Below are 24,643 nucleotides of genomic sequence, written 5' to 3' on the forward strand. Positions count from 1 at the left end.
TATCGAGGCGTCGATATTTTCAAGATCATCGACCGCCTTATTGAAGTCTTCAAGTTGCTCCAATATCCCTTTATCATCCAAGAATCGATAGGAGTATAACCGCTGCTTCATGAGCAGCCTATTGGCCAAGGACTTAGCCATGTACAAGTCTTCGAGCTTCGCGATTATTCCGGCTGCAGTCTTTTCTTTTGCAACCTCTCGAAGAACTTTATCCCCGAGGCATAGCACAATTGCACTATGAGCTTTCGCCTCGATCTCAGCTCGTTTAAGGATCTCCTTTTCGTCAAGATCCACCTTCTCCCCTTCCTCCGACTTGTCCTCCTTTCCGCCCGCCTCCAACGCCGAAGCAAGGCCTTGATGAATCAGCATAGCCCGCATCTTCATCCGCCATAAGCCGAAATCATTCCTACCCGTGAATTTCTCGGCCTCAAACCTAGAAGCCATAACACCCTCCAATCTCACCACCGAAAGAACAAATCAGAAATCAATCGCGCCTCCCGATTCCCACAGACGGCGCCAATTTGTAAACAATTGAGGAACGATTTGAGTAGCAAGAACAATCGGTTGAAGATTGGAATGAAATTGTAAAGGAAATTTTATTCACTGGAATGAGAAAAACGAGAGCGAGAAGATGAGCTACAATCTAAAACTAACTAATGAAATAGCTATTTAACAGAAACTAACGGCTAGTTTCAATCCTACGGCTAGGATTAAAACTTGACTAACAAACAGATCTAACGGCTGCTGAAACGAGTTGTCATAACAGCCGAGCTGCCGAGCTGCCGAGCTTGCCGAGCTTGAGCCATCACAATCTACCAACAATAGTTGGCTTTTATTTCACATAGATTAGTAGTTTGTTAGTCTATTTAGTTACAGTTTCTAAACGTATTTAAGCATATATTATAATTGGTTATATAGAGAGGGGGCAATGCATGTGCTCAAAGGTCACATCGATCATAGGTTTGCGATATTGCAAAATATGATATTCCTCCAATTATGAAATATCCAATTATGAGAGGGTGTCAAGGATTCTCAATCCTGATTTTATGCAACCACACTAATTTTGGATAATTGATTTGTGGCATAGTATCTTTTAAGTTTTATTTCATCATTCCACATTTCCACTTAATTACTATTATTATTTTTGTTGTGACTATATATACGTGTGTGATGATTTATAATTTTACGTAATGGCTCATAAATCACGGACTATATAATAGAGTCAAAACCTAAACAAATAAATATTGTATGTCTAATTAAATCCTATTTTGTGAGATTATTTTCTCCCACTTAAGTTGATACATTAAGGCGGCAAGCACGGGCTCATGCTAATAAAGAGGTTCATGACAAAAAATTGTTGTCATTTTATATATGTTCATTGCAACATTTTATAGTGCACATTATTACACATAAAATCTCAACTTTTTTCTATTTTGTTAAATATCAAAATTAGTCTTTAGGTTCATTAAGGCTCCATTGAAAATATCCTTTATCAAAAAAATGAATTAAATTTTCCCAATTAAACCAGCCCCTTTCTAGCTAGAAGGGAAAGATCTTGGTTTTTCTTCATGAAATATATGGTACTATTAAATCCCTCACTCATACAAAAATATACGGAGTATACTAGTATATAAATATAGTTGTTAATGTATATAAAATTTGTAATATAGTAGTATACCATATGATATACTACTACATATGTTGAAATTCATAACTTAGCTTGAATATTTAAGATAAAACTTATATTAAGCTTGATTATATTTAAATTCTAAAAAGTGGTCAATAGAAAACTGATTAAATGATGAAATTTTGACAGTTTTTGTCTATACTTTTTTATGGAAAAAAATAAAATTGCCTGACCACATTATAAAAGCTACCAGTAATTGGATTCTTGAGACGAAAAATATAATATATAGATCTCATGCATGGGTCTAAAAATGCCATATAAACGTGGGAGGAGAAATGGAAAAACATATTATGAAGATCATATATGTAGAATGGTCCATATAGCTATTTTATTCGTAGCTAGACGCTATGTATAGAGTAGCATCTTTCTTTGGAATTATGGTATCGTACGTAGTATTTATTAATTTAACCTAAATATTCCTAAGCCACTCCATGATTAATGCATATGGTAGCGTTTAATTTCGTTGGCCAACTCAATTAAAAATTCCATAAATTATAGCGAGTCTTGAAGGTTTTTGAATCCCAAGTTCTATATTTCCCCTTTGATAGTGGAGAAATATACGAACAATTGAATATTTAGAGATGTCAATCAAACCAATTTGCTGAATTTCGAGTTCTGGACTATTTTAGGCTGAAGTTATTTGAGAGATGTCAATCATGCCAAGGTTGAAGTTATTTTAGGCTGAAAATTTCAATCATAATCCTGAATCTGGGATAGAAAATTACTTAACCATATTATTGTAAGAAAAAATAGGCCATGTTTTAATCAAGACACTTGATCTCCCATTAGATGCAAACTCGAATGTCATTACACATGTCACAACATTTGAAATAAAATCTTTACTATTATATTTGGATTAAATGTCTTGAACTAGACTGTCATAGTTGGTAAGACGGTTCCTCTTCATCTAATATATCGGAGAGTTTGAGTCATTATGTGGTAAATGGGAAACATTATTGATCGTGTTTAGAAGAAAGAAAAAAAAACTAGACTAACATCTTTACGTCTATCACACAAAATCCTCAACATAGGTATGTGCAACTGTCTAGCATCTATTAAAGATGTGATTTGAAATATATTAAGGTTTAATCAGTGTGAAAAGACTCAGAAAATGAGGGCGGCCGGACCTCCACTAATCATAATATAACATTACAAAGTACATGTTTGAGTTAGATTAAGTCGCAAAACAGACCCTAATGGTCTGCTAATTCTTTGACAAATGTTTGAATCTTTTGTTACTGTCTCTCTTTAAAATTTAAAACTTAAAAATATTGCGCTAAAATGTTTTAATTTGCGTTTAAGAATTAGGGTTTTGGAGTGAAAGTAAGTTGGCTTTATTGGTTGTGGTGTAGCAGCTTTTGGGGACAAAGATAAGCCATGGTTAAATAAATTAATCATATTTTATATTTTCTTATTAGCAGCTTGTGTAGGGTTACTATCTTCTAGCCATGTGCTTAGTGCTATGAAGCTTCATTCAAGATTCTATAACTATGTTCCTTCCAAATATCTTCCTATTATTTTAGTCACTTAAGATTAAACATTTTCATCGTAATACATATAATCATGCAACATCTTGAAATGCTTATTCAAATACATATAGTTTGATTATTAAAGGGTTTTGATTTTCAGTAAACACAAATCGTGTATGCTTATATTCAAAAATAAAATCAATGAGTCTAGCAAAAGGCAAGAGATAGCTAGTAAAGGTGGTAAAGAAGCCCATAAACAAGTACAAATAATCACTGAGAGATTGAAAAGGTAAAGCTGAAATCCAGAGATGCAAAGTGTGAAAATAATTCAAAGACTGATATATATGAAATAGAAATGGTCCACCATATGGTGTAACTACATAAATTATTTGAACCATATTTTTATAACTAACCTGGCCATGTGTTATGGGCCCAATTCGAATGGGAAAAACTAGATTAATTATTAATTAATGACAGACAATTATCTTATGTATCACATCAAATAATAAGCTAAAGAAGATCAATTTTTATTAGAGTTTCGAAATTTCACCATCATGAGCTAGCCTAGAGAATTGGTAGAATTCTCGACACAGAAATTCACAAACCCTAGAATTCTCAAAGTTAGCATGAAATGATTGCTTGGCGTGACAGCCTTCTTTTGACAATTGCTCATGATCCATCATTGGCATATTTCTAGCTTCCATTTGCTATGCACATCTTCTCCTTGGAATTTTCATACTTTTGAAATTAATAAATGGAGTATTAATAAGTGGAGTAATACTTGAAGGCAAATGACAACTAGTTTATGTAATGAAAATTGATGTGCTACAAGGTTTTTTTTAATCGAAAACTATTGGGTTTAATTTTATTTGCGTGCTGGTACTTTTTTCATTTCATGTGGGATAATGGTCTCGTCTGCATGCGGATGATGTAGTATTCTCTTCTTATATAGTAATGTCACTCCAACAAACCATCTTATAAGGACTGAGTAATAAATTAGAGACACAGTTACTTGCGTTGAAAATTTTAAAAATTGGCAAAATTGAGGGTGTAAATAAAATCAAACTTAACTAAGTTGATGACACAAGTGTTCATTGCACCTTAATGGAATGCTTTCATTTAGGACCCTTAATTTTAATTGAAACATTAAGACTGGAGACGTATTTTTGAGAAGCTTAATTATACAAATTAATGCACTTTTTTTATGGGTATAGTGATTCTTTTTACATTTGATGTGCTTATACCTTATCATTTATCTTTGTAGTTAATAAACATTTAATTAACTTTATTATAACTTTATCAATAGTGTTTTCCAATGCAGACTATGAATTGGTGTCTCATAAGTTGCGCAATGGAATTGCCTGTCTTTTTTTATGTATATGTTGTTAAAATGTTGAAATTTTCATTGTATGATTATGTAGTTTAAAGATTAAAAGATAACCAACGATTGGTTGAATTTTCCAACTTTCCATATAGAGATCAAGATAGCGATTTGACAGTCTTGAAATATAATAAGTCTCGCAACTTTCTCTGTCAACAGCATTCACTTTAATTTATTTTTATGTATATTGAGTTAGACATTACATTCTCCATTTAATTTATTTCTCAAAAAACTTATCACATTCATTGTACATGTAACTCTATTACATATAGCCTCACTCACGTAACAATACATTGGATTGGAAACAAATTAAATGTCTCAAGGATGAAAAAGATAGGAAGCAATCTTACCCCAAAATGAAAGAGAAACCCAAAGGTGACCCTTATTTATGACCTCAATTCCACCTAACAATACCTTATCATTTCTACTTGTGTTAATCTTCATACTTCTTCAAAACAAGATTGCCTCAATTCAATTGGCATCTCAAAGTGATGATAGAGAGATGGCATTTTTGATGTATATCATTAGTAGACATGTGTGGGGACATTAAATTTGCAAATTTTTTTGATGAGTGGGCATGACTTGTTGTAATTGGGGAGTGAACCTTGTTAGTGAACACCATTCATATATTGAATAGACTTCCCTTTGACACTTCACCAAACACTCTTGCTCTTGCATCAACATCCCTTTTGCCTTTTCATTTCACCACCACAACAATTTTCTTGTAAAGTGTTTGCCCTAATATATAAATTAAATTATGCTTTTCAAAAAGTTGCATATGGGAAATCTCTCAAGATATTTACATGTCCCATTATTGCTAATCAATTGTGCTTGCATAAACTTTTGTTTGGGCCACAGCCGACTTAGTGGTATAAAATAGGCACTTGATTTGGGCCTACAAAACAACCATTCTCTGGCCTGATACAGTAATAATGGGCCAACTATATTTATGAACCTAATCCTAAACAGTTTCTAAACAGTTTAAAATTATGAAAATAAGTTACAAGAGCTATAAGCTATCAAAAAGTAAGTTTTTAAAACCTGAACTATTTTATCATAATCTTATAAGCAACAATCAATCTACAGAAACAATCATACTATGAATCGTTATTCCACAATATATACACTTTTTTGTTCATAGAATTCCAAACATAGATGAGTTATCTTCTCTACCAAACATGCTTTAAAATTTTATAGTATCTCATAAATATTATTCTCTCTTTAAGATATTATTCTTTATCTATATAATCTATCCTATTACCACATCTTATTAGAAGAATTTTATTGTAAAATAATTGGGAAGCCCAACATCTTACTCGAAGCACTGATTTAGAACAACCCAATACGCTCAATACTATAGTATTGGGCTTAAATCCACATATTAATATCCATATATAGAAAATCCATTTCCACAACCCGCCTTTGAACGGGTCGGATCCCAAAACGGGATCCCTCCACGAAGCAGCAACAAAATTTCAAATTTCAAACAAATCGACGGTTGCCATCCAGCTGTAAAATAAAAGAATAACAAAATTTAAAATTTTAAAATCGGAACCCTAGATTCGTAGTGCCCATATTTTTTGTATAAATTGCCTCCGTTTTCACCACAGATCGAAAACGGCCTTCACCTCCAGCGACGTCTTCGTATACGTTCTGGTGCTTCTCTCCCTTTAATCTCCTATCAACTTCCCTACACATTTCACACCAGATTCATCATGAGGGAGTGTATCTCGATCCACATTGGTCAGGCCGGTATCCAGGTTGGAAATGCTTGCTGGGAGCTCTATTGCCTCGAACACGGAATTCAGGTAAGATGCGATCTCATTTATCTCCTTCGTTTTACATTGTTTATATTCCGATTCGGTTATCTTTGTTGATCCATTGATTTACATCCGATCTAGCTGACCGAAATGTTTCTAATGTGAAATGGTGTTGTTCTGATCGTATTTAGTGATGGATTTGATCTATTTTATCAGATTCAAAGTGTTTTCTCTGTTATTTTGCGACATCCTTCATTTTTGTTGGAATTATTATTTCTGATAAATTTTTCTTGTCGATCTGGTTATATAGAATCGCGTTACATCAAATCGTGTTGGTTTTAATGATTGATCGTGTTTTAATAATATTTAGATCTGAATCTTGTCGGAATGATGCTAATATGCGAGTAGATTTTTATGAGCCAGCTGAATATTATAATTGTTTGTTACCATTTGATGGACATAATTATTTAATTTTCAAGTAAAAATTATTGAATCTTGTCTAAGAAGGAGGTGACGCCTTCAACACTTACTTAATCTATTGTAATTTTTTTATCTGAATCTCGTTGAAATGATTTATGCTAGTAGTCTTTTAGTGATCGAGCTGGATTTTATGATTTCATTTCACTTAATATTGAAATTTGTTACAGCCTGATGGACAGATGCCGGGTGACCACACTGTAGGCGGAGGTGATGACGCCTTCAACACCTTCTTCAGTGAGACCGGTGCTGGAAAGCACGTTCCTCGTGCTGTGTTTGTAGATCTTGAGCCTACCGTGATTGACGAGGTGCGCACTGGCACATACCGGCAGTTGTTCCACCCTGAGCAGCTTATCAGTGGGAAGGAAGATGCTGCTAACAACTTTGCCAGAGGCCATTACACCATTGGCAAAGAAATTGTGGATCTTTGCCTTGACAGGATCCGTAAGCTGGCTGACAACTGCACTGGATTGCAAGGATTCCTTGTCTTCCACGCTGTTGGTGGTGGAACCGGTTCTGGGCTTGGTTCTCTGTTGCTTGAGAGGCTCTCTGTCGACTATGGGAAAAAGTCGAAGCTGGGCTTCACCATCTACCCTTCCCCACAGGTCTCCACTGCTGTTGTTGAGCCTTACAACTCCGTGCTCTCCACTCATTCCCTTTTGGAGCACACAGATGTCGCCATCCTTCTTGACAATGAAGCTATCTATGACATTTGCCGCAAATCACTCGACATTGAGAGGCCCACTTACACCAATCTGAACAGGCTCATTTCTCAGGTACAGTTTCTTCAATTTTTAAATGTTTGTTTGCTGATCAATTGAATTGTGACTGATTGTATAATTTGATGAAATTTACAGGTTATCTCTTCATTGACTGCTTCCCTGAGATTTGATGGTGCTCTTAACGTGGATGTGAACGAGTTCCAGACCAACTTGGTGCCATACCCAAGAATCCACTTCATGCTTTCATCGTATGCCCCAGTCATTTCAGCTGAGAAAGCATACCACGAGCAGCTCTCTGTCGCTGAGATCACCAACACTGCGTTCGAGCCATCGTCTATGATGGTTAAGTGTGACCCGCGCCATGGAAAATACATGGCCTGCTGTCTGATGTACAGAGGTGATGTCGTCCCCAAGGATGTCAACGCAGCTGTGGCAACCATCAAGACCAAGAGGACCATCCAGTTCGTCGACTGGTGCCCCACTGGATTCAAGTGCGGTATCAACTACCAGCCGCCAACTGTTGTCCCTGGTGGCGACCTTGCCAAGGTGCAGAGGGCTGTTTGCATGATCTCCAACTCCACCAGCGTTGCAGAGGTGTTCTCGAGGATCGACCACAAGTTCGATCTGATGTATGCCAAGCGTGCTTTTGTCCACTGGTACGTGGGTGAGGGTATGGAGGAAGGAGAGTTCTCCGAAGCTAGGGAAGACTTGGCTGCCCTTGAGAAGGATTATGAGGAGGTTGGTGCAGAGTCTGCTGAAGGCGAAGATGATGAAGGCGAAGAGTATTAGATAAAGGTTGAAGGAAAAAGTCTTGAGCAATCAAATCAATGGTCTCATTGGTTAGATTCTCAAGCGTTATCATGCGTGTCGCTTATATTTCTGTTGAACTCCTCTTTTGCTATTCGGATCATTTGTTAATGACTCAAGTTTTCGGTGGTTAAACATGGTTTTTATTATACGCTATTTGGATATTGTGTTAAACATGGTATGTTATGAAGTTGAATCATCGCATGATTAGGTGTGCATCAATAGAGAACTGGATCAGTTACCTGTTAGTTAATCAATAAAGAGTTGAAACGTGGTATATACATACTCTAGGCTATGTATGTGGCGGTTATACATACGCACACAATTATGATTGATTGAACTGATACACAAATGGCACGTGCTCAATTTTTAAATATACTCTGAATTTTAAATTTATTAATTTTTTTTTGCTTTTTTACCAGTTCAAACTTAAGCGAAATGTAGTTTATATAGTCTTGAAGATAAATATTCATTTTTAAATTAGATTTGGTTGAGATGATAATGGTTTTTATTTTTATTTAGTACTCCTATTAAAGAATTATATTTTTTTAAAATTAGAAAAAATCAGAAAATATTGCAAATTTGTATTTATGGGCTATAAACGCTTGATTTATTCTGATAAATCTACAAACTGAAAGAAAAAGACTTGATACAGCAGCAGCAGCAGCAGTATTTTGTATTCTAATCTAAGCCCCTACCCTCTATTTACTTGAACTGTAGTCTATACTGTACATTATGGATACATAACTTTGATGCCGATCCCAACAAAACTGCAAAGCTTCCCCACCTTCACCAGTTCAGCTCTTGTGTCTTTTGAAATTGATTTCATGCGCCTTTTACCCCACACACACACACACACACAAAAAAAAAGAATATAAATGAATGAAACATACTTTATTTTGTTATATAAAGAAAATTAGGAGGTTGAAGAGTGAAATGGACTTGGGAGGCACCTGAAGTGAGAGGGAGGGATCCGAGAGGCGAAGCAGGTAACATATGCCTTGAAAAGAGGGGTGTGCCACAAAATCCATCTTCACCTAGGCGAGAATCCTCTGCTCTGAGCCTCAAAATCTGACTATGCGCCCTCACTTTCTTCCCAACCACCACCGTCGCCACCGTCCTCGGCTTCCGGCGCCGCCCCACCCCGAGCGCCTCCTTGGGCCTGTCTTCTTCCATCTCCACCACGAAGACCTTCTCCGCCCGCACAGGAAGTAGTCTACTTTTCCCAACTTCATTCATATTCATTCAAGTCCCCAAGAATTGAACATGAGAATGAATGATGAATGCATGGAATTGTGATTTATATAAAGGACGATGGGGAGGAGTGCGGTACACTTAGCGAGGCGGATAGAGGTTCCATATGAGATACGCTCTTTGGATGTGAGAGATGGGAGGTGGGCACGTGTGCTAATGTCAGAGAGAGGATGGCTGGATGGATGACACCTTGGGATTTGGACGGCTGGGATTCAAATGGGACTGGTCGTTTCGGTGGGTGTAGTGTAGGGTTATTTGGTGCTACGCCACGTCGACCTACTCTCAATACACACGCTCACGCCACTCCAATTCAACATTTTTTTTTACCAGAAAAATATAATATTATCAAATATACCCGAATACGTGTGCGATATTTGATTAGGACTTGTCGGACTCTAATTTTACACCCCCTTCCAATTTAAAATCTGACACCAATATTGTGGATTGTAAGGCTTATTTATTTAAATTAGAAAACAAAATTAGACTTTAAGTTAAAGGTGCACTAAAATACAAACGAGATACAAAATTACTATATTTTATAATTGATAAAGTAATAGAGATCTAGGATAAAGAAAGTTAAAGTAGTATTAATGAATAATGAGATTATTATTATTATTATTAACACTACTTTAACTTTCTTTATCCTCGATCTCTATTACTTTACCAATTATAAAATATAGTACTTTTGTCATTACTGTAAGCACACATTCTAAACAAATTCTACACCACCAAAATAATATAGTAGTGATGATAAAATGCAGTTTAGTTTGATAAAATGTTCAATTCCATCAAATAATTGAAGTAAAAAATTACTACTACATCTATTCATGAAAAATAGGAACGTGGTAGCCGTCCACTACCTCACAAGGGTAAATTAGTAATTCTGTTTTATTTCATCTCAATTATTCCTCACCATTTCGCCGCCTCATCCAATGGCTTCTCAATCTGCGGATTCAGCTGATGATCACCTCAAATCTCCCTCAAGGTTTGTATTGTTTCTATTCCACCATTTAATAGCGTTTTTATTTGCCTATATTTGACCTTGCAAATGGAAATTCGACGGTATTTCGTTCGGTTAATTATAGCTTCAATTCAGATTTTTTTGTATACCGCTTGCCTATAATTCACATGATGGAGAAATGCTTTTGTATTATCAATCATTGAATTTGCAGCAGTGTGATTAAGATGAATCCTTGTGTCATTTATCGAACTACTGTAGTGTAACTTGTGCTTTAAATTCCATTGCCGTTTCTCAGTAAAAAAAATGTTGGAAAAGTTCCACGGAAAATTCACAAAGCTGCGAGGGAGAAGCTGAAACGCGCCAGCATGAATGGATTATTCTCGGATTTGGGGAAGACACTTGGTATATCTGGTAATCTAAGTTTGTATTAACCTCAAATTCAGTTTTAATAGCAGTTTGTGTGATGTTAGTTTGAGGATTGTTATTGCAATTCAGATGTAGATCATCAGAACAGCGGCAAGGCATCTATGCTGAGAGAGACGATCCGTCTCCTCGGCGAATTGGTTGCTCAGATGGACAGCCTGAAAAAGGAGAATGCAACTCTCTTATCTGAATATAATTATGTAAGATCTTGACTGATGCATTTTTTAGATTTATCCTTATTTGTTTGTAAATAAACATGACTGATTCACATTCTTAGAATTGTGTTTCCTACTTTGTTAATTGAATTAACATGATTGATTTACAAAATTTGGTGTCATTCGATTCTTGGAATACTGTCTGAGCAATCATGGTGTGTGAACTGTGATGTCAGATCACAGCTGAGAAGAACGAGCTCGTTGAGGAAGCTAGTGGTTTAGATGCGCAAGTGAAGGGGCTAAAGAGAGAAATAGACGAGAGGGCTATCTGTTCAAACGCACACGTGTCTCAACCATCGACAACACAGTTACCCGAAGGCCATGTTGCAATGCCACTCATCGGGCATGCCTCAGAGGCGGCAGCCCCTGTCGTTGGTCCTGTGCTGGTCGTGCCATTGCATCACGAGCCACAACTCCAAGGCTTCCCTAACCCCTTCCCAGGTATGGATGGGCCTAAGGTTCCCTCTGGTGTGAGCAAACCGCGTCCCCGTTACCCTTCGTCGTCTGATTCATGGCCTTCTCATATTCTCACCAAGTAGTGTAAGAGTAGAATGGAATGGTTGAAGATGTTTGAAAGTTAGTCAGGCAGCTTTATTGCTGAAATGAGGATCAAATGGAGCATTTTGATGTTCGAGTTAGAATTCGATTTTCTTTGTATATTGGTTAGTACTATATTAGTAAAGGGATGCAAATCTTGTAGGGAACTGTCGTTTATTCTGTAAATTGTTTCTACTTTGATAAAAGTTGTGATAAAAACCATAGTATAAGGGGATAAAAAATGAGATAAAAAGCAAAATTATACATACACGTGGAAGAGAGAGAGGTAGGAAGAGATAGAAGAGACGTCGATGGCACATAGAAAAGATGAAGACAGACAAAGTATTGTTTCACATAGATACGAGACGAATATTTATTAAGATAGTGAGACTAATAAACTTATAATAACAATATAAAATTGGCACCATTGAGAGCGTTTGTAGTACTATTATATATTTACAAATAGGGAGTAGAGTACTAATGGAAATAATATATTTGAATTTAGTTCCAACACTGTCATAACAATACTCTCTAGACCTTGCTAATTCCATGTTTTTAATTTGTGACATTGGCACATTGCGAAATTGAGTGTAATTTTTTTACAACACATCCAAAGCACGAGATAAAAGATAAATTTACATATGTAATTATAAATAAAGAAATAATTTGGCTATAGTTTTTGGTCACTTTACAGTTTCATTTAATTATTGTAAACAGAATCCCAGGGGCGTAATTGGCAATATCAATATGCAACCAAATTACAATTAATTAGCCATTATTTAATTCAAGAGCAAAACCCTAATAAAACAAGTCCGAGTCTTTTCATTGCGGCAAGAAAACCCCGAACTTCCGCGGCCGGCCACCTTCCCCACCGCCTCACGCTGGCAGTCTCGAAGTTCAAGCCATCTCGCGGCAAATCATGTCAGCGAAATGGCGTGCCATACAGCACCGCCACAAATACACTTACAGCGCGGTGCTGTTCCCGCCACACTTCACTGAGGCATTGAATCAAACACCTGATCGGTCCGCCTTCTTCTCCGAACTCAAGCACCTGATTTCACTCAACTCCACCTATGCCCAGCTCGAACACGTCAAGAAAGTCGCTGCAGCGTTTTCCACTCTGCTGTCCGTCCCAAACGCCGACGAAAACGCAGTTTCCTCTGCGGTGAAGTTGTATTTGGAGATTCTCTTCCTGGAGAACTCGTTGCCGTTGCATAGGACATTAGCTTCTGCTCTGGCCAAGTGCAAGTACCACCGGAATTTGATCGAGGATTGCTTCCTGCTGCTCTGCGAAGAGTATGGCGGTGGGAGAAATGCTAGCAATGGTTCAAGATTCTGTGTTTCAAGAGCAGCGTTGTCGATGATGGGCACACCCAAATTGGGGTATGTGGTTGAAGTGGTGGAGCAATGCGCTATTTTGGTGGCTTTGGATGTGATTTCTGGATTGCAGAGCATTGTTAAAGAAACGGATGAGCTATCTCGGCCTTCTCCGATTGTAATGGAGCAATGCCAGGAGGCACTCTCGTGTATGTACTACCTGCTTCAGCGCTTTCCCGAAAAGTTCTATGACAGTTTGAGTGATCAGAGTGTGATGGCGATGGCTTTTTCGAGTGTTTTGAGCATATTGAAGTCGGCAGCATTTTCTAGGGACTGCTTTGTGGCAGCTGGAGTGTGTTTCTGTGCAGCCTTGCAGGTGTGCTTGAGTCCCGATGATCTTGGTGTGTTTGTAATGCATGGTATATTTAGTCAGCCTGGTGTTCGAAATCTTGATATCAGCCTTGATGCTGTGGTAGAGAAAATTCCATTTAAGGGTAATTTGGTTAATGAGATACTTAGTGTTTCAACTCTTAGTAGACTTTGCTTGATAAGAGGAATACTGACCGCAGTTTCAAGAACAGTTCTTGACACACATTACATTGTGGCAAGCGAGGGCTGTGTAGAATCTGGTGCCGGTGCTTCCACGGTCAAGACAATACTTTATGATGCTATTTTGCCTGAATTATGTTTCTATGCTGAAAATCCTAGAGATAGTCATTCTAATTTTCATGCATTAACCGTGATGCAAATATGTCTGCAGCAGATAAAAACATTACTATTAGGTGATAGTAATGGAAACGCGGATAATTATGATCCGATACCTGAGGAGATGGGGGCAAGGATATTAAAGACAGTGTGGAATAATTTGGAAGACCCTCTAAGTCAAACTGTAAAACAAGTTCATCTTATTTTTGATCTCTACTTAGACATCCAATCAAGCCTTCATTGGGCGGATGGTAGTGAAAATATTAAGATGTTCTTGAGGAAGATTGCTTCTGATCTTCTCTGTCTAGGGCCACGTTGCAAGGGAAGATATGTTCCTTTAGCCTCCCTGACCAGGAGGTTGGGTGGTAAAGCTATTCTAGTAATGAATCCAGATTTGCTGTTCGAAACTGCAAATGCATACATTGATGATGATGTTTGCTGTGCTTCCACAACATTTCTCAAGTGTTTACTTGAGTGTTTAAGAGATGAATATTGGAGCAGTGATGGTGTTGAAAATGGGTATACAAAATATAGACGTCTCTGCTTGTTGCCATTTTTACAAGGACTTGCTTTTGGCGTCGCCAAGCTGCGCTCCAACTTGAATACTTATGCATTGCCAGCTCTACTTGACCTTGATTTGGACAGCATATTCTCTATGCTCGCATTAATAGGGATTGAAGGGGATGCTAGCTCCCTAGGGCTTAACGGGGATGACGGCTTCTTATCTGCCTCCGCAGATGTCAGTTCTACAGATATAACTTTAGGACTTGAACAACGAATTGCAGTTTTGGTATCTTTACTCAAGGTATCTCGTGGACTTGCACTTATAGAAGGAGACATTGATTGGTATGACTATTCAGCACTATCCCGTGAAGGTGCACTACTTGATATGGAGAATAGTAATTTACACTGTGTTGTTTTAGTGAAGGGCATAGAGGTTAAAATCCCAGTCAAATGGCTCGTATTAGCTTTGACTCATATAGATGAGTCACTTCGCATGGATGCAGCCGAAACTCTATTCTTAAACCCAAAGACGGCCAGTCTGCCTTCACCTTTGGAACTTAGCCTGATAAGAAGAGCTATACCTCTGAACATGAGATGTTGCTCTACTGCTTTTCAAATGAAGTGGAACAGCTTGTTCAGAAAGTTCTTTTCTCGTGTCCGAACAGCATTGGAGAGACAGATTAAGCTTGGAGCATGGAAGCCTCTTCCTCCTGGGAGTCCAAAAGGAGAGGGTTTATTTATAGGAGCTGAGGAAACCAGAATACACAGGGCGGATTATCTTTTTAATTTTATAAAGTGGTTTAGTCGATTTTTATTCTTTTCCTGCTATCCTTCTGCTCCATATGAGAGAAAGACAATGGCTATGGAGCTCATACTGATAATGTCGAATGTTTGGCCTGTTGTTCCAACTTTGCATGGAAATGAGGATGGATTTTGTTTAACAAACAATCTGTATCCGTACAGGAAAGGTTATACATCACCTGATTCAACCTTGCTGCTTGTTGGGTCGATTGTTGATAGTTGGGATAGATTGAGAGAGTGTTCACTTCAAATTTTACTTTATTTTCCTACTCCACTTCCTGGCATTTGTAGTCCCGAATCTGTCCGCCAGGCAGTTATATGGGCCAAAAAGCTGATCTGCAGTCCACGTGTACGTGAAAGTGATGCTGGAGCTCTGACTCTACGGCTTCTTTTCAGGAAGTACGTGTTAGATCTAAGCTGGATTGTCCAGCCATCGTCTAATGTTGTCTCATTATGTTCGGAGGCTGAACGGTCAAATGAGGAATATCAAATTTGCACATCCAGCTCTCCTGTTGTAAGTTATATGACATCACTTATTGATTGGTTGCTTGCTGCTGCGGAAGATGCTGAGAAAAATCTTTCAGAAGCATGCAAGAATAGTTTTGTTCATGGTATATTACTCGCCCTTCGCTACACATTTGAGGAACTGGATTGGAATTCCAATGTATTTCAGAATAGGAATGCTGAAATGAAGCATTTATTCGAAAGACTCTTGGAGTTGGTCATGAGAATAACTACCTTGGCCCTTTGGGTAGTCTCAGCTGATGCTTGGCACTTACCTGAGGACATGGAAGAAATGATGGATGACGAGGCATTGACTCTGGATATTCCTGACGAGATTGATTCATCTGCCTCAGATTCTCAGATTGAGGTCAACGTTGAAAAAACGGCAGAGGAAGAGGAGATTAAGCCCTCTGAACAGATTGTTATGGTTGGTTGCTGGCTTGCAATGAAAGAGGTAATCTCAACATTAATAATTTCAATTATATTTCGCACAACTGTGAAAATGGTGAATATCAATAGAACTCACCGAGTATAGTTGCTAGCATTGATAACATTTTACTAATTATTTCCAACTTATTTCTAGGTGAGCCTTCTCCTTGGCACGGTAATTAGAAAAATTCCTTTACCCACTTCAGATGAAATGAGGAAATCAATCTCTAATGCTACTGATGAGTCCATTCTGCCATCTGATGCACTGCTTGATATACAACAACTAGAGACAATTGGCAACCATTTCTTGGAAGTCCTTCTCAAAATGAAACATAATGGTGCCATTGATAAGACAAGGGCTGGGTTCACAGCTCTTTGTAACCGCCTGCTTTGCTCTAACGACCCTAGGTAATGTGTTGAAGTTCTTTTATCCACTGATGAAAAGGAGTGTGTTCATATCATAATTTGTTATTTCCATGTATTTGAATGCTCATTTTTGTTCTTACAATGCTTCCTGTTTGGATTCTCCTGGTCTTTCTCTCTTTATTTCTAAAGAGTACCGATAATTATATATTACTCCTTGCTTGTGTGCACATAGCTAACCAATTCAATAGGGCCACTGATAAGTGATACCTCAAGTATATGTTCAAAGGTGGCGTTTGATCCACTTATACAAATTACTTGGAGACTCTGAATGGAAGTAACATGTTTGATTTTACTGCTGCTTCATGTGCAGGCTATGTCAATTGACAGAGTCTTGGATGGAGCGATTGATGGAAAGAACTGCGGCTAAGGGACAAACAGTGGATGACCTCTTAAGAAGAAGTGCGGGTATACCTGCAGCATTCATTGCCTTTTTTCTCTCGGAGCCTGAGGGAGCACCAAAGAGACTACTACCAAGGGCACTACGGTGGCTATTAGATGTAGTTACGAACTCTTTAGCCGATCAACTAAAAGCAAGCAGCATATATAGTGACTCTTGCAATGGGTCCTTGTCCAAGTCTAGGCAGGCAAATGGCAGCCCTCCAGCTTCTGTTACAAATGGTTATGTAGAAATATCAAAGTTTCGGGATGAGGGTGTTGTTCCCACTGTGCATGCTTTCAATGTTCTTAGGGCAACTTTCAATGACACAAACCTGGCAACTGATACATCAGGTTTTTCTGCGGAGGCATTGATAATCTCAATACGTTCCTTTTCTTCTCCATATTGGGAGGTTCGCAACAGTGCTTGTCTTTCATATACTGCTTTGGTACGTCGGATGATTGGATTTCTTAATGTACAAAAAAGAGATTCTGCGAGGCGAGCTATAACTGGGCTTGAGTTTTTTCACAGGTAAGATTCTTTAATCACAATTGTTATTTTGTAATTCTCTTTTACTCCATTTGTTAGGAGTGGGTGAATGTGTAGTAACTGCTACACCTGGTAATATTGTTTTCTGACTGGGTCTTACATAACTCCAATTATTGATACTCCAATGTGTGTTAATCAAAAATCCAATCAATTATACGTGACCCATAAAAATTGTTAATTGGTCCTTCCTCTATGTTTATTCCTTCCAAATATTTGATCATACTTTTTTCTATTTTCATCTTTTAGAATATGGTTTATGTTATTTGACTTATTCTTCGCCTTCCACTGTAGGTACCCCAAATTGCATTCGTTCTTTCTCAATGAACTGAATGTAGCTACTGAATCACTTTCAGAAGGCTCTTCAGATGAGTTGGGATCCAACATGAAAAATAATGTACACCCAAGCTTATGTCCAATGCTGATATTTTTGTCTCGGCTCAAACCTTCTCCGATTTCGAGTGAAACAGGAGATAGTTTGGAACCTTTTCTTTTAATGCCATTCATCAGGAGGTGTTCATTCCAAAGCAACCTCCGGATTCGTGTACTTGCAGCTAGAGCTTTAACAGGTCTAGTATCCAACGAGAAATTGCATATTGTGTTGCTTACAATTGCTTCGGAGCTGCCTCATGAGAGAAGCCACAGTTCATCCAGTAATGGGGCATCCTGTTCTTTCAATTCGATTCACGGAATGTTATTGCAGCTGAATGCTCTGATTGATACCAATTGTAGAAACTTATCTGATCCCTCTAAAAGAGATACTCTTCTGCACGAATTGATTCAAATCTTAGCAACACGATCATGGATTGCAAGACCAAGACAGTGTCCCTCTCCTGTGCTTAACGGCTGCATGGTAAAGCTACTCGACAATATGCTCAGTATTGCAGGAACCTGTGAAGCGAGCAAAAGTGCTGATACTATTTGGAACCTCCTCTGGGAGTTATCTTCAGAATGTTTAGATTTGGAACCTGCTGGTTGCCCGTTGTACTTTGATCCAACTATTCCAGAACTCCGCAAACAAGCTGCAACGTCCTACTTCAATTGTATTTTTGCTACATCTAAAGATATTGCTGAAGATGAAATTGTGGACGGAATGGCTTCCTCCACACCTGCTACTAGTTTGATGAGAGCAGTTGGAAACGAGGCTGTCTATAGCAGATTTCAAGAAAGGCTCGTTCGCTCCATGTCGGATGCATCATATGAAGTGCGAATTGCCTCGTTGAAGTGGCTTTTCTTGTTCCTGAAGAGAGGGAAATGTACAGGTAATACTTGCCGGGATCAGTTCTACTGCAAGACTCTGAAAATGTGCCTGACTAATATCAATCTTCAAGATACGCTCGTGAAGCTTCTTACTTCAGAGAGACATCATAGATGCGTGCAATATCTTCTCAAAAATCTTTACACCTGGAACTCACTTAAATTTGAAGACAACCACCCGAGCCCAGAACCAAGATTCATTTGTGATATGGACCGCTGTTCAGTATTCAAGTTATGGAACAATTTAGTTTCCTTGTTCAAGATTACAAGGCATGCGAAGACTCGACAAGCACTCATCTGCTGCTTGGGAGTGTGTGCAAAGAGAATTTCCACCTTATGTATGAGCTTCATCTCTTCTGAAGTAGAGATGGAGACTGATCCAAGCAGAGCATTTTCTGATTTCTATGATGCATTGAGTTATTTTGTGGAGCTGATTGAACAAAACAGTGATGCTTCAGAGCCCGTTACCATGAGAAAGGCCGCTGCAGAGTCAATGATAGCTTCTGAAATGCTGAGTCATGCTGCGCCCCTCGGATCTTTGATCTACAACAATCCAATCTCTAATGGGGACATCTCTTCTCGTTTCAAACAGGAAGAGGCCATCAAAATGTACGGTCGCAGAGTTCTCAATCTATGGCTGGCATGCATAAGGCTTCTGGAGGATGAAGACGTCGGCCTCAGAAAAAAACTTGCTTTGGACGTGCAGAAGTCTTTCCCCTCTGGAGAGCCAACTGAAGTCTTCGAACCTGCTGTAGGCACGAGCCAAGTAGAGAAAGTGATTGAATCATGCTTCGAGCATCTCTCAACAGTCTTTGGCCACTGGATCGATTATATGGACTATCTATGCTGCTGGGTTATGAACATCGCAAACCACACAAACTATGTCTCATCGGGTGGAGACCTTGTGAGGCAGGTCTTTGACAAGGAGATCGACAACCATCATGAAGAGAAGCTCCTAATCTGCCAGCTATGCTGCTCGCATCTGGAAAGGATTCCAGTTTCAAAGATGAGCGGGGCGAGGGATCTTCTGCAGAAATGGAGAAGCAGATTCTTCGAACAGATGATGGCGTTCATACACGATCATGTCGGAAGAAGGCAATGTGATGATTGGATCGGCGGAGCTGGCAATCACAAAGACACATTTCTACCACTCTATGCTAATTTGTCAGCATTTTATGCTCTGTCAAACTGCCTCTTGGAAGAAGAAGATGAAAGCAGTCGCCAACGTATGCTCGGGGACGTTTCTGCACTCGAAGAGGCGATGGCGCCTTTCCTGTGCAACCCTTTGATTTCGAACCTTTATTTGGTAGTTGTCAAGTCCCATGAGAAGTATTTGGGTGAAAAAGCAGAAAACTTGAACCAGAAATGGAGAGAGAATGATACCCTTTGGGGTGAATTCAATCCTTATTTTTTATTATGATCATGGAAAGCATTACTATATTTTTGTAACATCTTCTAATGACAGTTTTTCTTTTTGTCTTCATCAATAAAAGGTTTGACAATTAATCCCTCCATAGAAATAATAACTACAGAAAACAAACCAAGAGAAAAAAAGTCGCTGCTTGAAATAGCGACTCTATCTCTATACTGAAATTGTGTTCATCTTCAACTGCGACGGCAACCACTCAAAAAAAGCAAAGCAGACTCCATTTCCAATTCGATTCTCTCTTTGTTTCTTCAATTAATCAAAAGCAAAATGCAAGCAATAATCATATGCAGCACTTCAGCAATTCCGCCTCTCAAATCTCACACATTTATCTCCACTATGATCTCTAGCAAATACCTCCCCTTTCTCGGCCGCCGCAAGCTCTGTTGCGACGTCGTATCTCGTCTTCCCGTTCCTCCTGCTCCACGGTAAAGTTTCACATTTACTTAATTGATCAATTTTTTCAATTCTACCTTTCTTAAAATCAGTGATTTCTTGCAGAGGCGACGGCAAAAACCACCTTGAAGTCGTCGATCAAAATTTCATGCCGGAGAATTTCCCCCAATCAACGCGCCGCACCTTATTTACCCGTTTATTGATGTGCTTTAGCTATGGCTATCTTCTTTCTTCGAGGTACTGTCCAGGTTTGTACCTATCATTTCCCATTTATAAATGTGTATTATTTTTTCAAGACTCGGTTTTTATTTTTATGGTGGATTTGGATAAGGCTTCAAATGCACATTGGTAAACACTAATCAAGCATTATGTTTTAGATGCTAAATGGAGTACTATTAATATAGGGATTTGTATGTTACAGAAGCATGTGCATTGGGAGATCCATCAGTGACAGTTGAACAAGTGACACCTTCTATTTTTCCTGCTGGGGCACTTTTCCCATCCGAGGTTGATTTTTAATTGATGGCTCAGTTCTATTTGATGCGTTTTTTCACTAAGTTTATTTTGTCTTTCTAATTATCTATTTGCATATTTTGAAACTTCCCATGGCAGGTGAATTGATGTGTGTATACTTGGCAGGAAAGAATTGTCAAACTGTTTGAGAAGAATACCTATTCTGTTGTCAACATATTTGATGTAACTTTGCGGCCGCAGCTTAACATCACTGGCATGGTTGAGGTGAGACTTTTTTTTGTCTATGATATACCTAAACATTTGTGCACAGCTACATCAGGAAATGGTTTAGGAGTTGTGAATATATCCTTTGTAACAGAGAAAGTCGTTGTGAATGTCCAGATTCCCGAGGGAAATGGTTCTGGAGTTGTCTGGGATGATCAGGGTCATATTGTGACAAATTATCATGGTAAGCATGTTTGTTGCTCAAACAAGTTATTTGATAGTATAATGTTTACATTTTGGTCAAGCTACAGTGAAACTCATCTGGTGGAGTATGATTGGAATTTTGTTGTTTCGTAAATGTCACTATGGCCAAGAGTATAATGGAAACAAATCGCTGCACTTTTGATCAAATATCTCATCCTTGATCTAATTAGCTCCATGTGTATGTATTGAATTGACAGTCTCTTTTTTTTCATTGGCTAGTTATAGGAAATTCTCTTTCAAGAAATCCTAGCAGAGGCCAAGTTGTAGCTCGTGTTAATATACTTGCTTCGGAAGGGTAAACTTAAAACAGTCTCCCTCCTTGGACTACTATACACAGCTGTTCCACTTTGCATGTGGTACTCTTAGCCAATGCCTTTTCCCTTTCAAATTGTCTCTCTTGCTGATTTGCCCTTGTTCTGTTTCCTTTTCTTCATTTTCTTTTCATGAAGGATACAGAAGAACTTTGAGGGTAAGTTAGTCGGTGCTGATCGTGCAAAGGACCTTGCTATACTGAAGGTTAATCCACTACCTATCTATTCTACTTTCTTGGACTGATCTCACTGTAATTTACTACTTCAAGTAACTTGGAATTTTGACTCCAGTTAATGTGATTCATCATAAAAAACCTGCAATTATGTACAATTATATGTTTCTTATGAGCACATTCTAGCAAAACTGACCTTCTGCAATAGTTATGATTATGAGTTGATATGAAGCAAAAATTAGCTGTTTTGCATATGTAATGATACTCCGTTTTCGTACCAGGTTGAAGCCCCAAAGGAGCTGTTGAGGCCTATTAATGTTGGTTCGTCTCTGTCTCTTAAAGTGGGTCAGCAGTGCTTAGCAATTGGAAATCCGTTTGGCTTTGACCACACACTCACTGCTGGCGTCATTAGTGGCTTGAACAGAGACATAAACAGTCAAACTGGTGTTACAATAGGTGGAGGTATCCAAACTGACGCTGCTATCAATCCTGGAAACAGGTTCTTGATTATGGGATCTCACTAGATGTTTGGTCTCAGCATAAAAGTGTTTCCTTTAGGAATCGATCTTGTATTTTTCGTGATGTGCAGCGGTGGTCCCTTATTGGACTCTAAAGGAAATTTGATTGGGATCAACACCGCAATATTTACTCAGACAGGTTTGTTCAATCCACTCTCTCTCTCTCTCCAAACATTTTTGAGATCTGAAGGAAGGGGAGTTGAGACACCGTATGTGTTCCATTACTCTTGGAATGTGGATAAATGCTATCTAGTTAATTCATTTTTTAATGCGACACAATAGGTACATCCGCTGGTGTTGGATTCGCGATCCCTTCGTCAACTGTGGTAAAGATAGTTCCTCAGCTGATCCAGTTTGGCAAAGTATGTGTTTACTTTTTAGGTTCTGGAATTCAATTTAGTTTCTTAATAAGGGTCTGACACTCCCATTTATGGACAAACTTCAGTCTAGTTATAATATAATCCACGCATGTCAGGTTGTTCGAGCTGGTTTGAATGTTGAAATTGCCCCTGATCTTATTGCGAGCCAACTCAATGTTAGAAAGGGAGCTTTAATTTTGCAGGTGCTTTTTATTTTCCCCAATCCTGTCAATCCTTGCTCCAGTGGTGCTAATCTTTTGATCCCAGCCAAGAGGGAATCAATCTTATTATCGTTTCTGCAACGCTGTAGGTTCCCAAAGATAGTTTAGCAGCTAAGGCTGGGCTTCTACCAACCACAAGGGGCTTTGCTGGTAATATAGTGCTTGGTGACATAATCGTGGCTGTGAATGACAAACCCGTAAGCCCCTTCTTTACTGCTTAGGACATCACCTCTATGCTATGTTACTTCTTGCATTCATTTTCTAACAAAAGCAACTTATACTATCAGTATTCGAAACTCGTGTTCCCTAAATTCTTGAGCTGATTCGGTGTTGTATGATTTGGGTGCAGATAAAGAACAGGGGAGAGTTATACAAGACATTGGATGAGTATAATATAGGAGAGAAAGTAGTGTTCAGAATCCAGAGGGGCAATGACAATTTGGAGGTGCCATTTGTTTTAGAGGAAACTAAGGCATGATTTGGCCTGCAGCAAGCCATTGTTGGTGGAGTTGATCATTCTTTTTCATTTTTTGTGTTTTTTTCCCTAATTTTCTACAGTATAGTATGATTTGATAGAGACATATTTCTTGCTATATATTTACACTTCCTTGAGCAGTTAAACAATCTCTGTCTTCAATCAAGAAAATGACTCTACAAATTGGATTGCTAGGATGTCATGTTAAACGACAAATTTGGGGTAAATGTGAAATGAAATAAAGATTTATGATGCTGTTCACATTATATATGAGTTGCATCTTTTCATTTTCTTAATAATGATTAAAAATGAGTCTAAACAAAGATTGATTATATGACACTGACTAATTAGGGACAGGTGATACAGACTAATTAGTGACTAAGGAAAATGATTTAGAGACTGCCATAATAGGGCTTAAATAGTAATTTTATTTTACATTTAATTTAATGTTAAGTTTGGATTTTGTAAATATACTTTCCTACCCCTAAATTACCGTTACATTCATTTCAATTACGGCTGGTTGAATTTGCTTAAATGAATGTCTAACATCTAATTATTCTATTTCATTGTTTTTCTTCTTATTCAATTATTCCATCAACAAATATAGTTTTCTCTTAATTACTAAATTCTAGTTTTTCTATAACAATAAAAAACTCACTATATTATTTTATTAAACAATTCAAATTTCAATAGCAAAAATGTTTTATTTTTTCTTATTTATTTTGCATTTTAAGACAATGATTTCATTGTTACAATATTGATAAAATGTTTTAGAGCATTTAACCAAAAAATAAACTACGAAAGAATAACAATAAAGATAAAGAAAAAACTAAAAGTTGATGTAAAATGATTAAATAAAAAATAGATAGTAATTTTTATTTGCATGAAGTTTTGTTCACACGAATTGTAACTTTTTATTAATTTGAACAGTTAACTTTTTTTTATTAAAACACTAACTTTATTAAAAAAAGAACATTTTTAGCAAAAAAAAATAAGTAACTTTGTTTCACAACTTCTATTAACAAAATCAATACTTACTTTTTGCTCCTTAGAACAAAATTATTTATCTATAAGAATAATAAATTTTATTTACAAAATAGTAGTACTAACTTTTATTTGCAATAAAAATAACTTTTGTTCGCAAAACATTAACTTTTATCCCCAAAAATAATACTCCTAATCTTTATTCGATGATGAAATGCAGTTGAGTAAGTAACAAGCTTCTTGTCTATTCAATAGATCAAAGAGTTTGAGTCATCACATG

At 37.8% G+C, this 24,643-nt stretch overlaps 4 protein-coding genes and 1 long non-coding RNA gene across 6 annotated transcripts; 4 read left to right on the plus strand and 1 right to left on the minus strand.

The window, feature by feature from the left end:
• Positions 1-6,133: 6,133 nt before the first annotated feature.
• On the plus strand, positions 6,134-8,459 carry LOC121772049 (tubulin alpha chain-like). The gene is made up of 3 exons (XM_042168987.1): positions 6,134-6,345; positions 6,945-7,550; positions 7,632-8,459. The coding sequence occupies exons 1-3, from the start codon at positions 6,253-6,255 to the stop codon at positions 8,283-8,285; spliced, it is 1,353 nt and encodes a 450-aa protein (XP_042024921.1). The 5' UTR covers positions 6,134-6,252; the 3' UTR covers positions 8,286-8,459.
• Positions 8,460-8,890: 431 nt separating this feature from the next.
• Positions 8,891-9,751, minus strand: LOC121772050. Its single transcript, XR_006044259.1, has 2 exons — positions 9,257-9,751; positions 8,891-9,136 (listed from the first exon to the last, which is right to left on the minus strand). It is a non-coding gene; the product is annotated as an uncharacterized LOC121772050 (long non-coding RNA).
• A 669-nt stretch (positions 9,752-10,420) lies between these two features.
• LOC121770733 (transcription factor bHLH47-like) lies at positions 10,421-11,899 on the plus strand. The gene is made up of 4 exons (XM_042167499.1): positions 10,421-10,542; positions 10,814-10,929; positions 11,014-11,141; positions 11,333-11,899. Exons 1-4 carry the CDS (start codon positions 10,490-10,492, stop codon positions 11,693-11,695), a joined length of 660 nt encoding a protein of 219 aa, XP_042023433.1. The 5' UTR covers positions 10,421-10,489; the 3' UTR covers positions 11,696-11,899.
• A 603-nt stretch (positions 11,900-12,502) lies between these two features.
• On the plus strand, positions 12,503-20,064 carry LOC121771785 (thyroid adenoma-associated protein homolog). Its single transcript, XM_042168665.1, has 4 exons — positions 12,503-15,978; positions 16,108-16,361; positions 16,690-17,286; positions 17,596-20,064. The coding sequence occupies exons 1-4, from the start codon at positions 12,613-12,615 to the stop codon at positions 19,976-19,978; spliced, it is 6,600 nt and encodes a 2,199-aa protein (XP_042024599.1). The 5' UTR covers positions 12,503-12,612; the 3' UTR covers positions 19,979-20,064.
• A 56-nt stretch (positions 20,065-20,120) lies between these two features.
• On the plus strand, positions 20,121-23,525 carry LOC121771786 (protease Do-like 8, chloroplastic). 2 transcript variants are annotated; one of them, XM_042168666.1, is made up of 13 exons: positions 20,121-20,412; positions 20,486-20,628; positions 20,802-20,887; positions 21,020-21,118; positions 21,236-21,302; positions 21,542-21,617; positions 21,772-21,838; positions 22,088-22,305; positions 22,396-22,463; positions 22,607-22,686; positions 22,800-22,886; positions 22,994-23,101; positions 23,254-23,525. In XM_042168666.1, exons 1-13 carry the CDS (start codon positions 20,255-20,257, stop codon positions 23,380-23,382), a joined length of 1,386 nt encoding a protein of 461 aa, XP_042024600.1. In that variant the 5' UTR covers positions 20,121-20,254; the 3' UTR covers positions 23,383-23,525. The 2 variants fall into 2 exon arrangements, with proteins under 2 accessions (XP_042024600.1, XP_042024601.1); XM_042168667.1 differs by having other exon boundaries at positions 20,271-20,412; positions 20,486-20,617.
• The last annotated feature ends 1,118 nt before the right edge of the window (positions 23,526-24,643 follow it).

The sequence above is a fragment of the Salvia splendens genome, chromosome 16, assembly GCF_004379255.2.
Source record: "Salvia splendens isolate huo1 chromosome 16, SspV2, whole genome shotgun sequence".
Lineage (NCBI taxonomy): Eukaryota > Viridiplantae > Streptophyta > Magnoliopsida > Lamiales > Lamiaceae > Salvia > Salvia splendens.

Excerpts from the sequence above, each read along its gene's own strand:
- LOC121771785 (XM_042168665.1), top strand. The coding sequence starts at position 12,613 with ATGTCAGCGAAATGGCGTGCCATACAGCACCGCCACAAATACACTTAC. Across the intron at positions 15,979-16,107 it reads GCTGGCTTGCAATGAAAGAG|GTGAGCCTTCTCCTTGGCAC; the intron begins GTAATCTCAACA and ends ACTTATTTCTAG. Across the intron at positions 17,287-17,595 it reads GGGCTTGAGTTTTTTCACAG|GTACCCCAAATTGCATTCGT; the intron begins GTAAGATTCTTT and ends CTTCCACTGTAG.
- LOC121772049 (XM_042168987.1), top strand. The coding sequence starts at position 6,253 with ATGAGGGAGTGTATCTCGATCCACATTGGTCAGGCCGGTATCCAGGTT. Across the intron at positions 6,346-6,944 it reads GCCTCGAACACGGAATTCAG|CCTGATGGACAGATGCCGGG; the intron begins GTAAGATGCGAT and ends AATTTGTTACAG. Across the intron at positions 7,551-7,631 it reads TGAACAGGCTCATTTCTCAG|GTTATCTCTTCATTGACTGC; the intron begins GTACAGTTTCTT and ends TGAAATTTACAG.
- LOC121770733 (XM_042167499.1), top strand. The coding sequence starts at position 10,490 with ATGGCTTCTCAATCTGCGGATTCAGCTGATGATCACCTCAAATCTCCC. Across the intron at positions 10,543-10,813 it reads CACCTCAAATCTCCCTCAAG|TAAAAAAAATGTTGGAAAAG; the intron begins GTTTGTATTGTT and ends GCCGTTTCTCAG. Across the intron at positions 10,930-11,013 it reads GAAGACACTTGGTATATCTG|ATGTAGATCATCAGAACAGC; the intron begins GTAATCTAAGTT and ends ATTGCAATTCAG.
- LOC121771786 (XM_042168666.1), top strand. The coding sequence starts at position 20,255 with ATGCAAGCAATAATCATATGCAGCACTTCAGCAATTCCGCCTCTCAAA. Across the intron at positions 21,303-21,541 it reads TATTGTGACAAATTATCATG|TTATAGGAAATTCTCTTTCA; the intron begins GTAAGCATGTTT and ends TTCATTGGCTAG. Across the intron at positions 22,306-22,395 it reads GCTATCAATCCTGGAAACAG|CGGTGGTCCCTTATTGGACT; the intron begins GTTCTTGATTAT and ends CGTGATGTGCAG.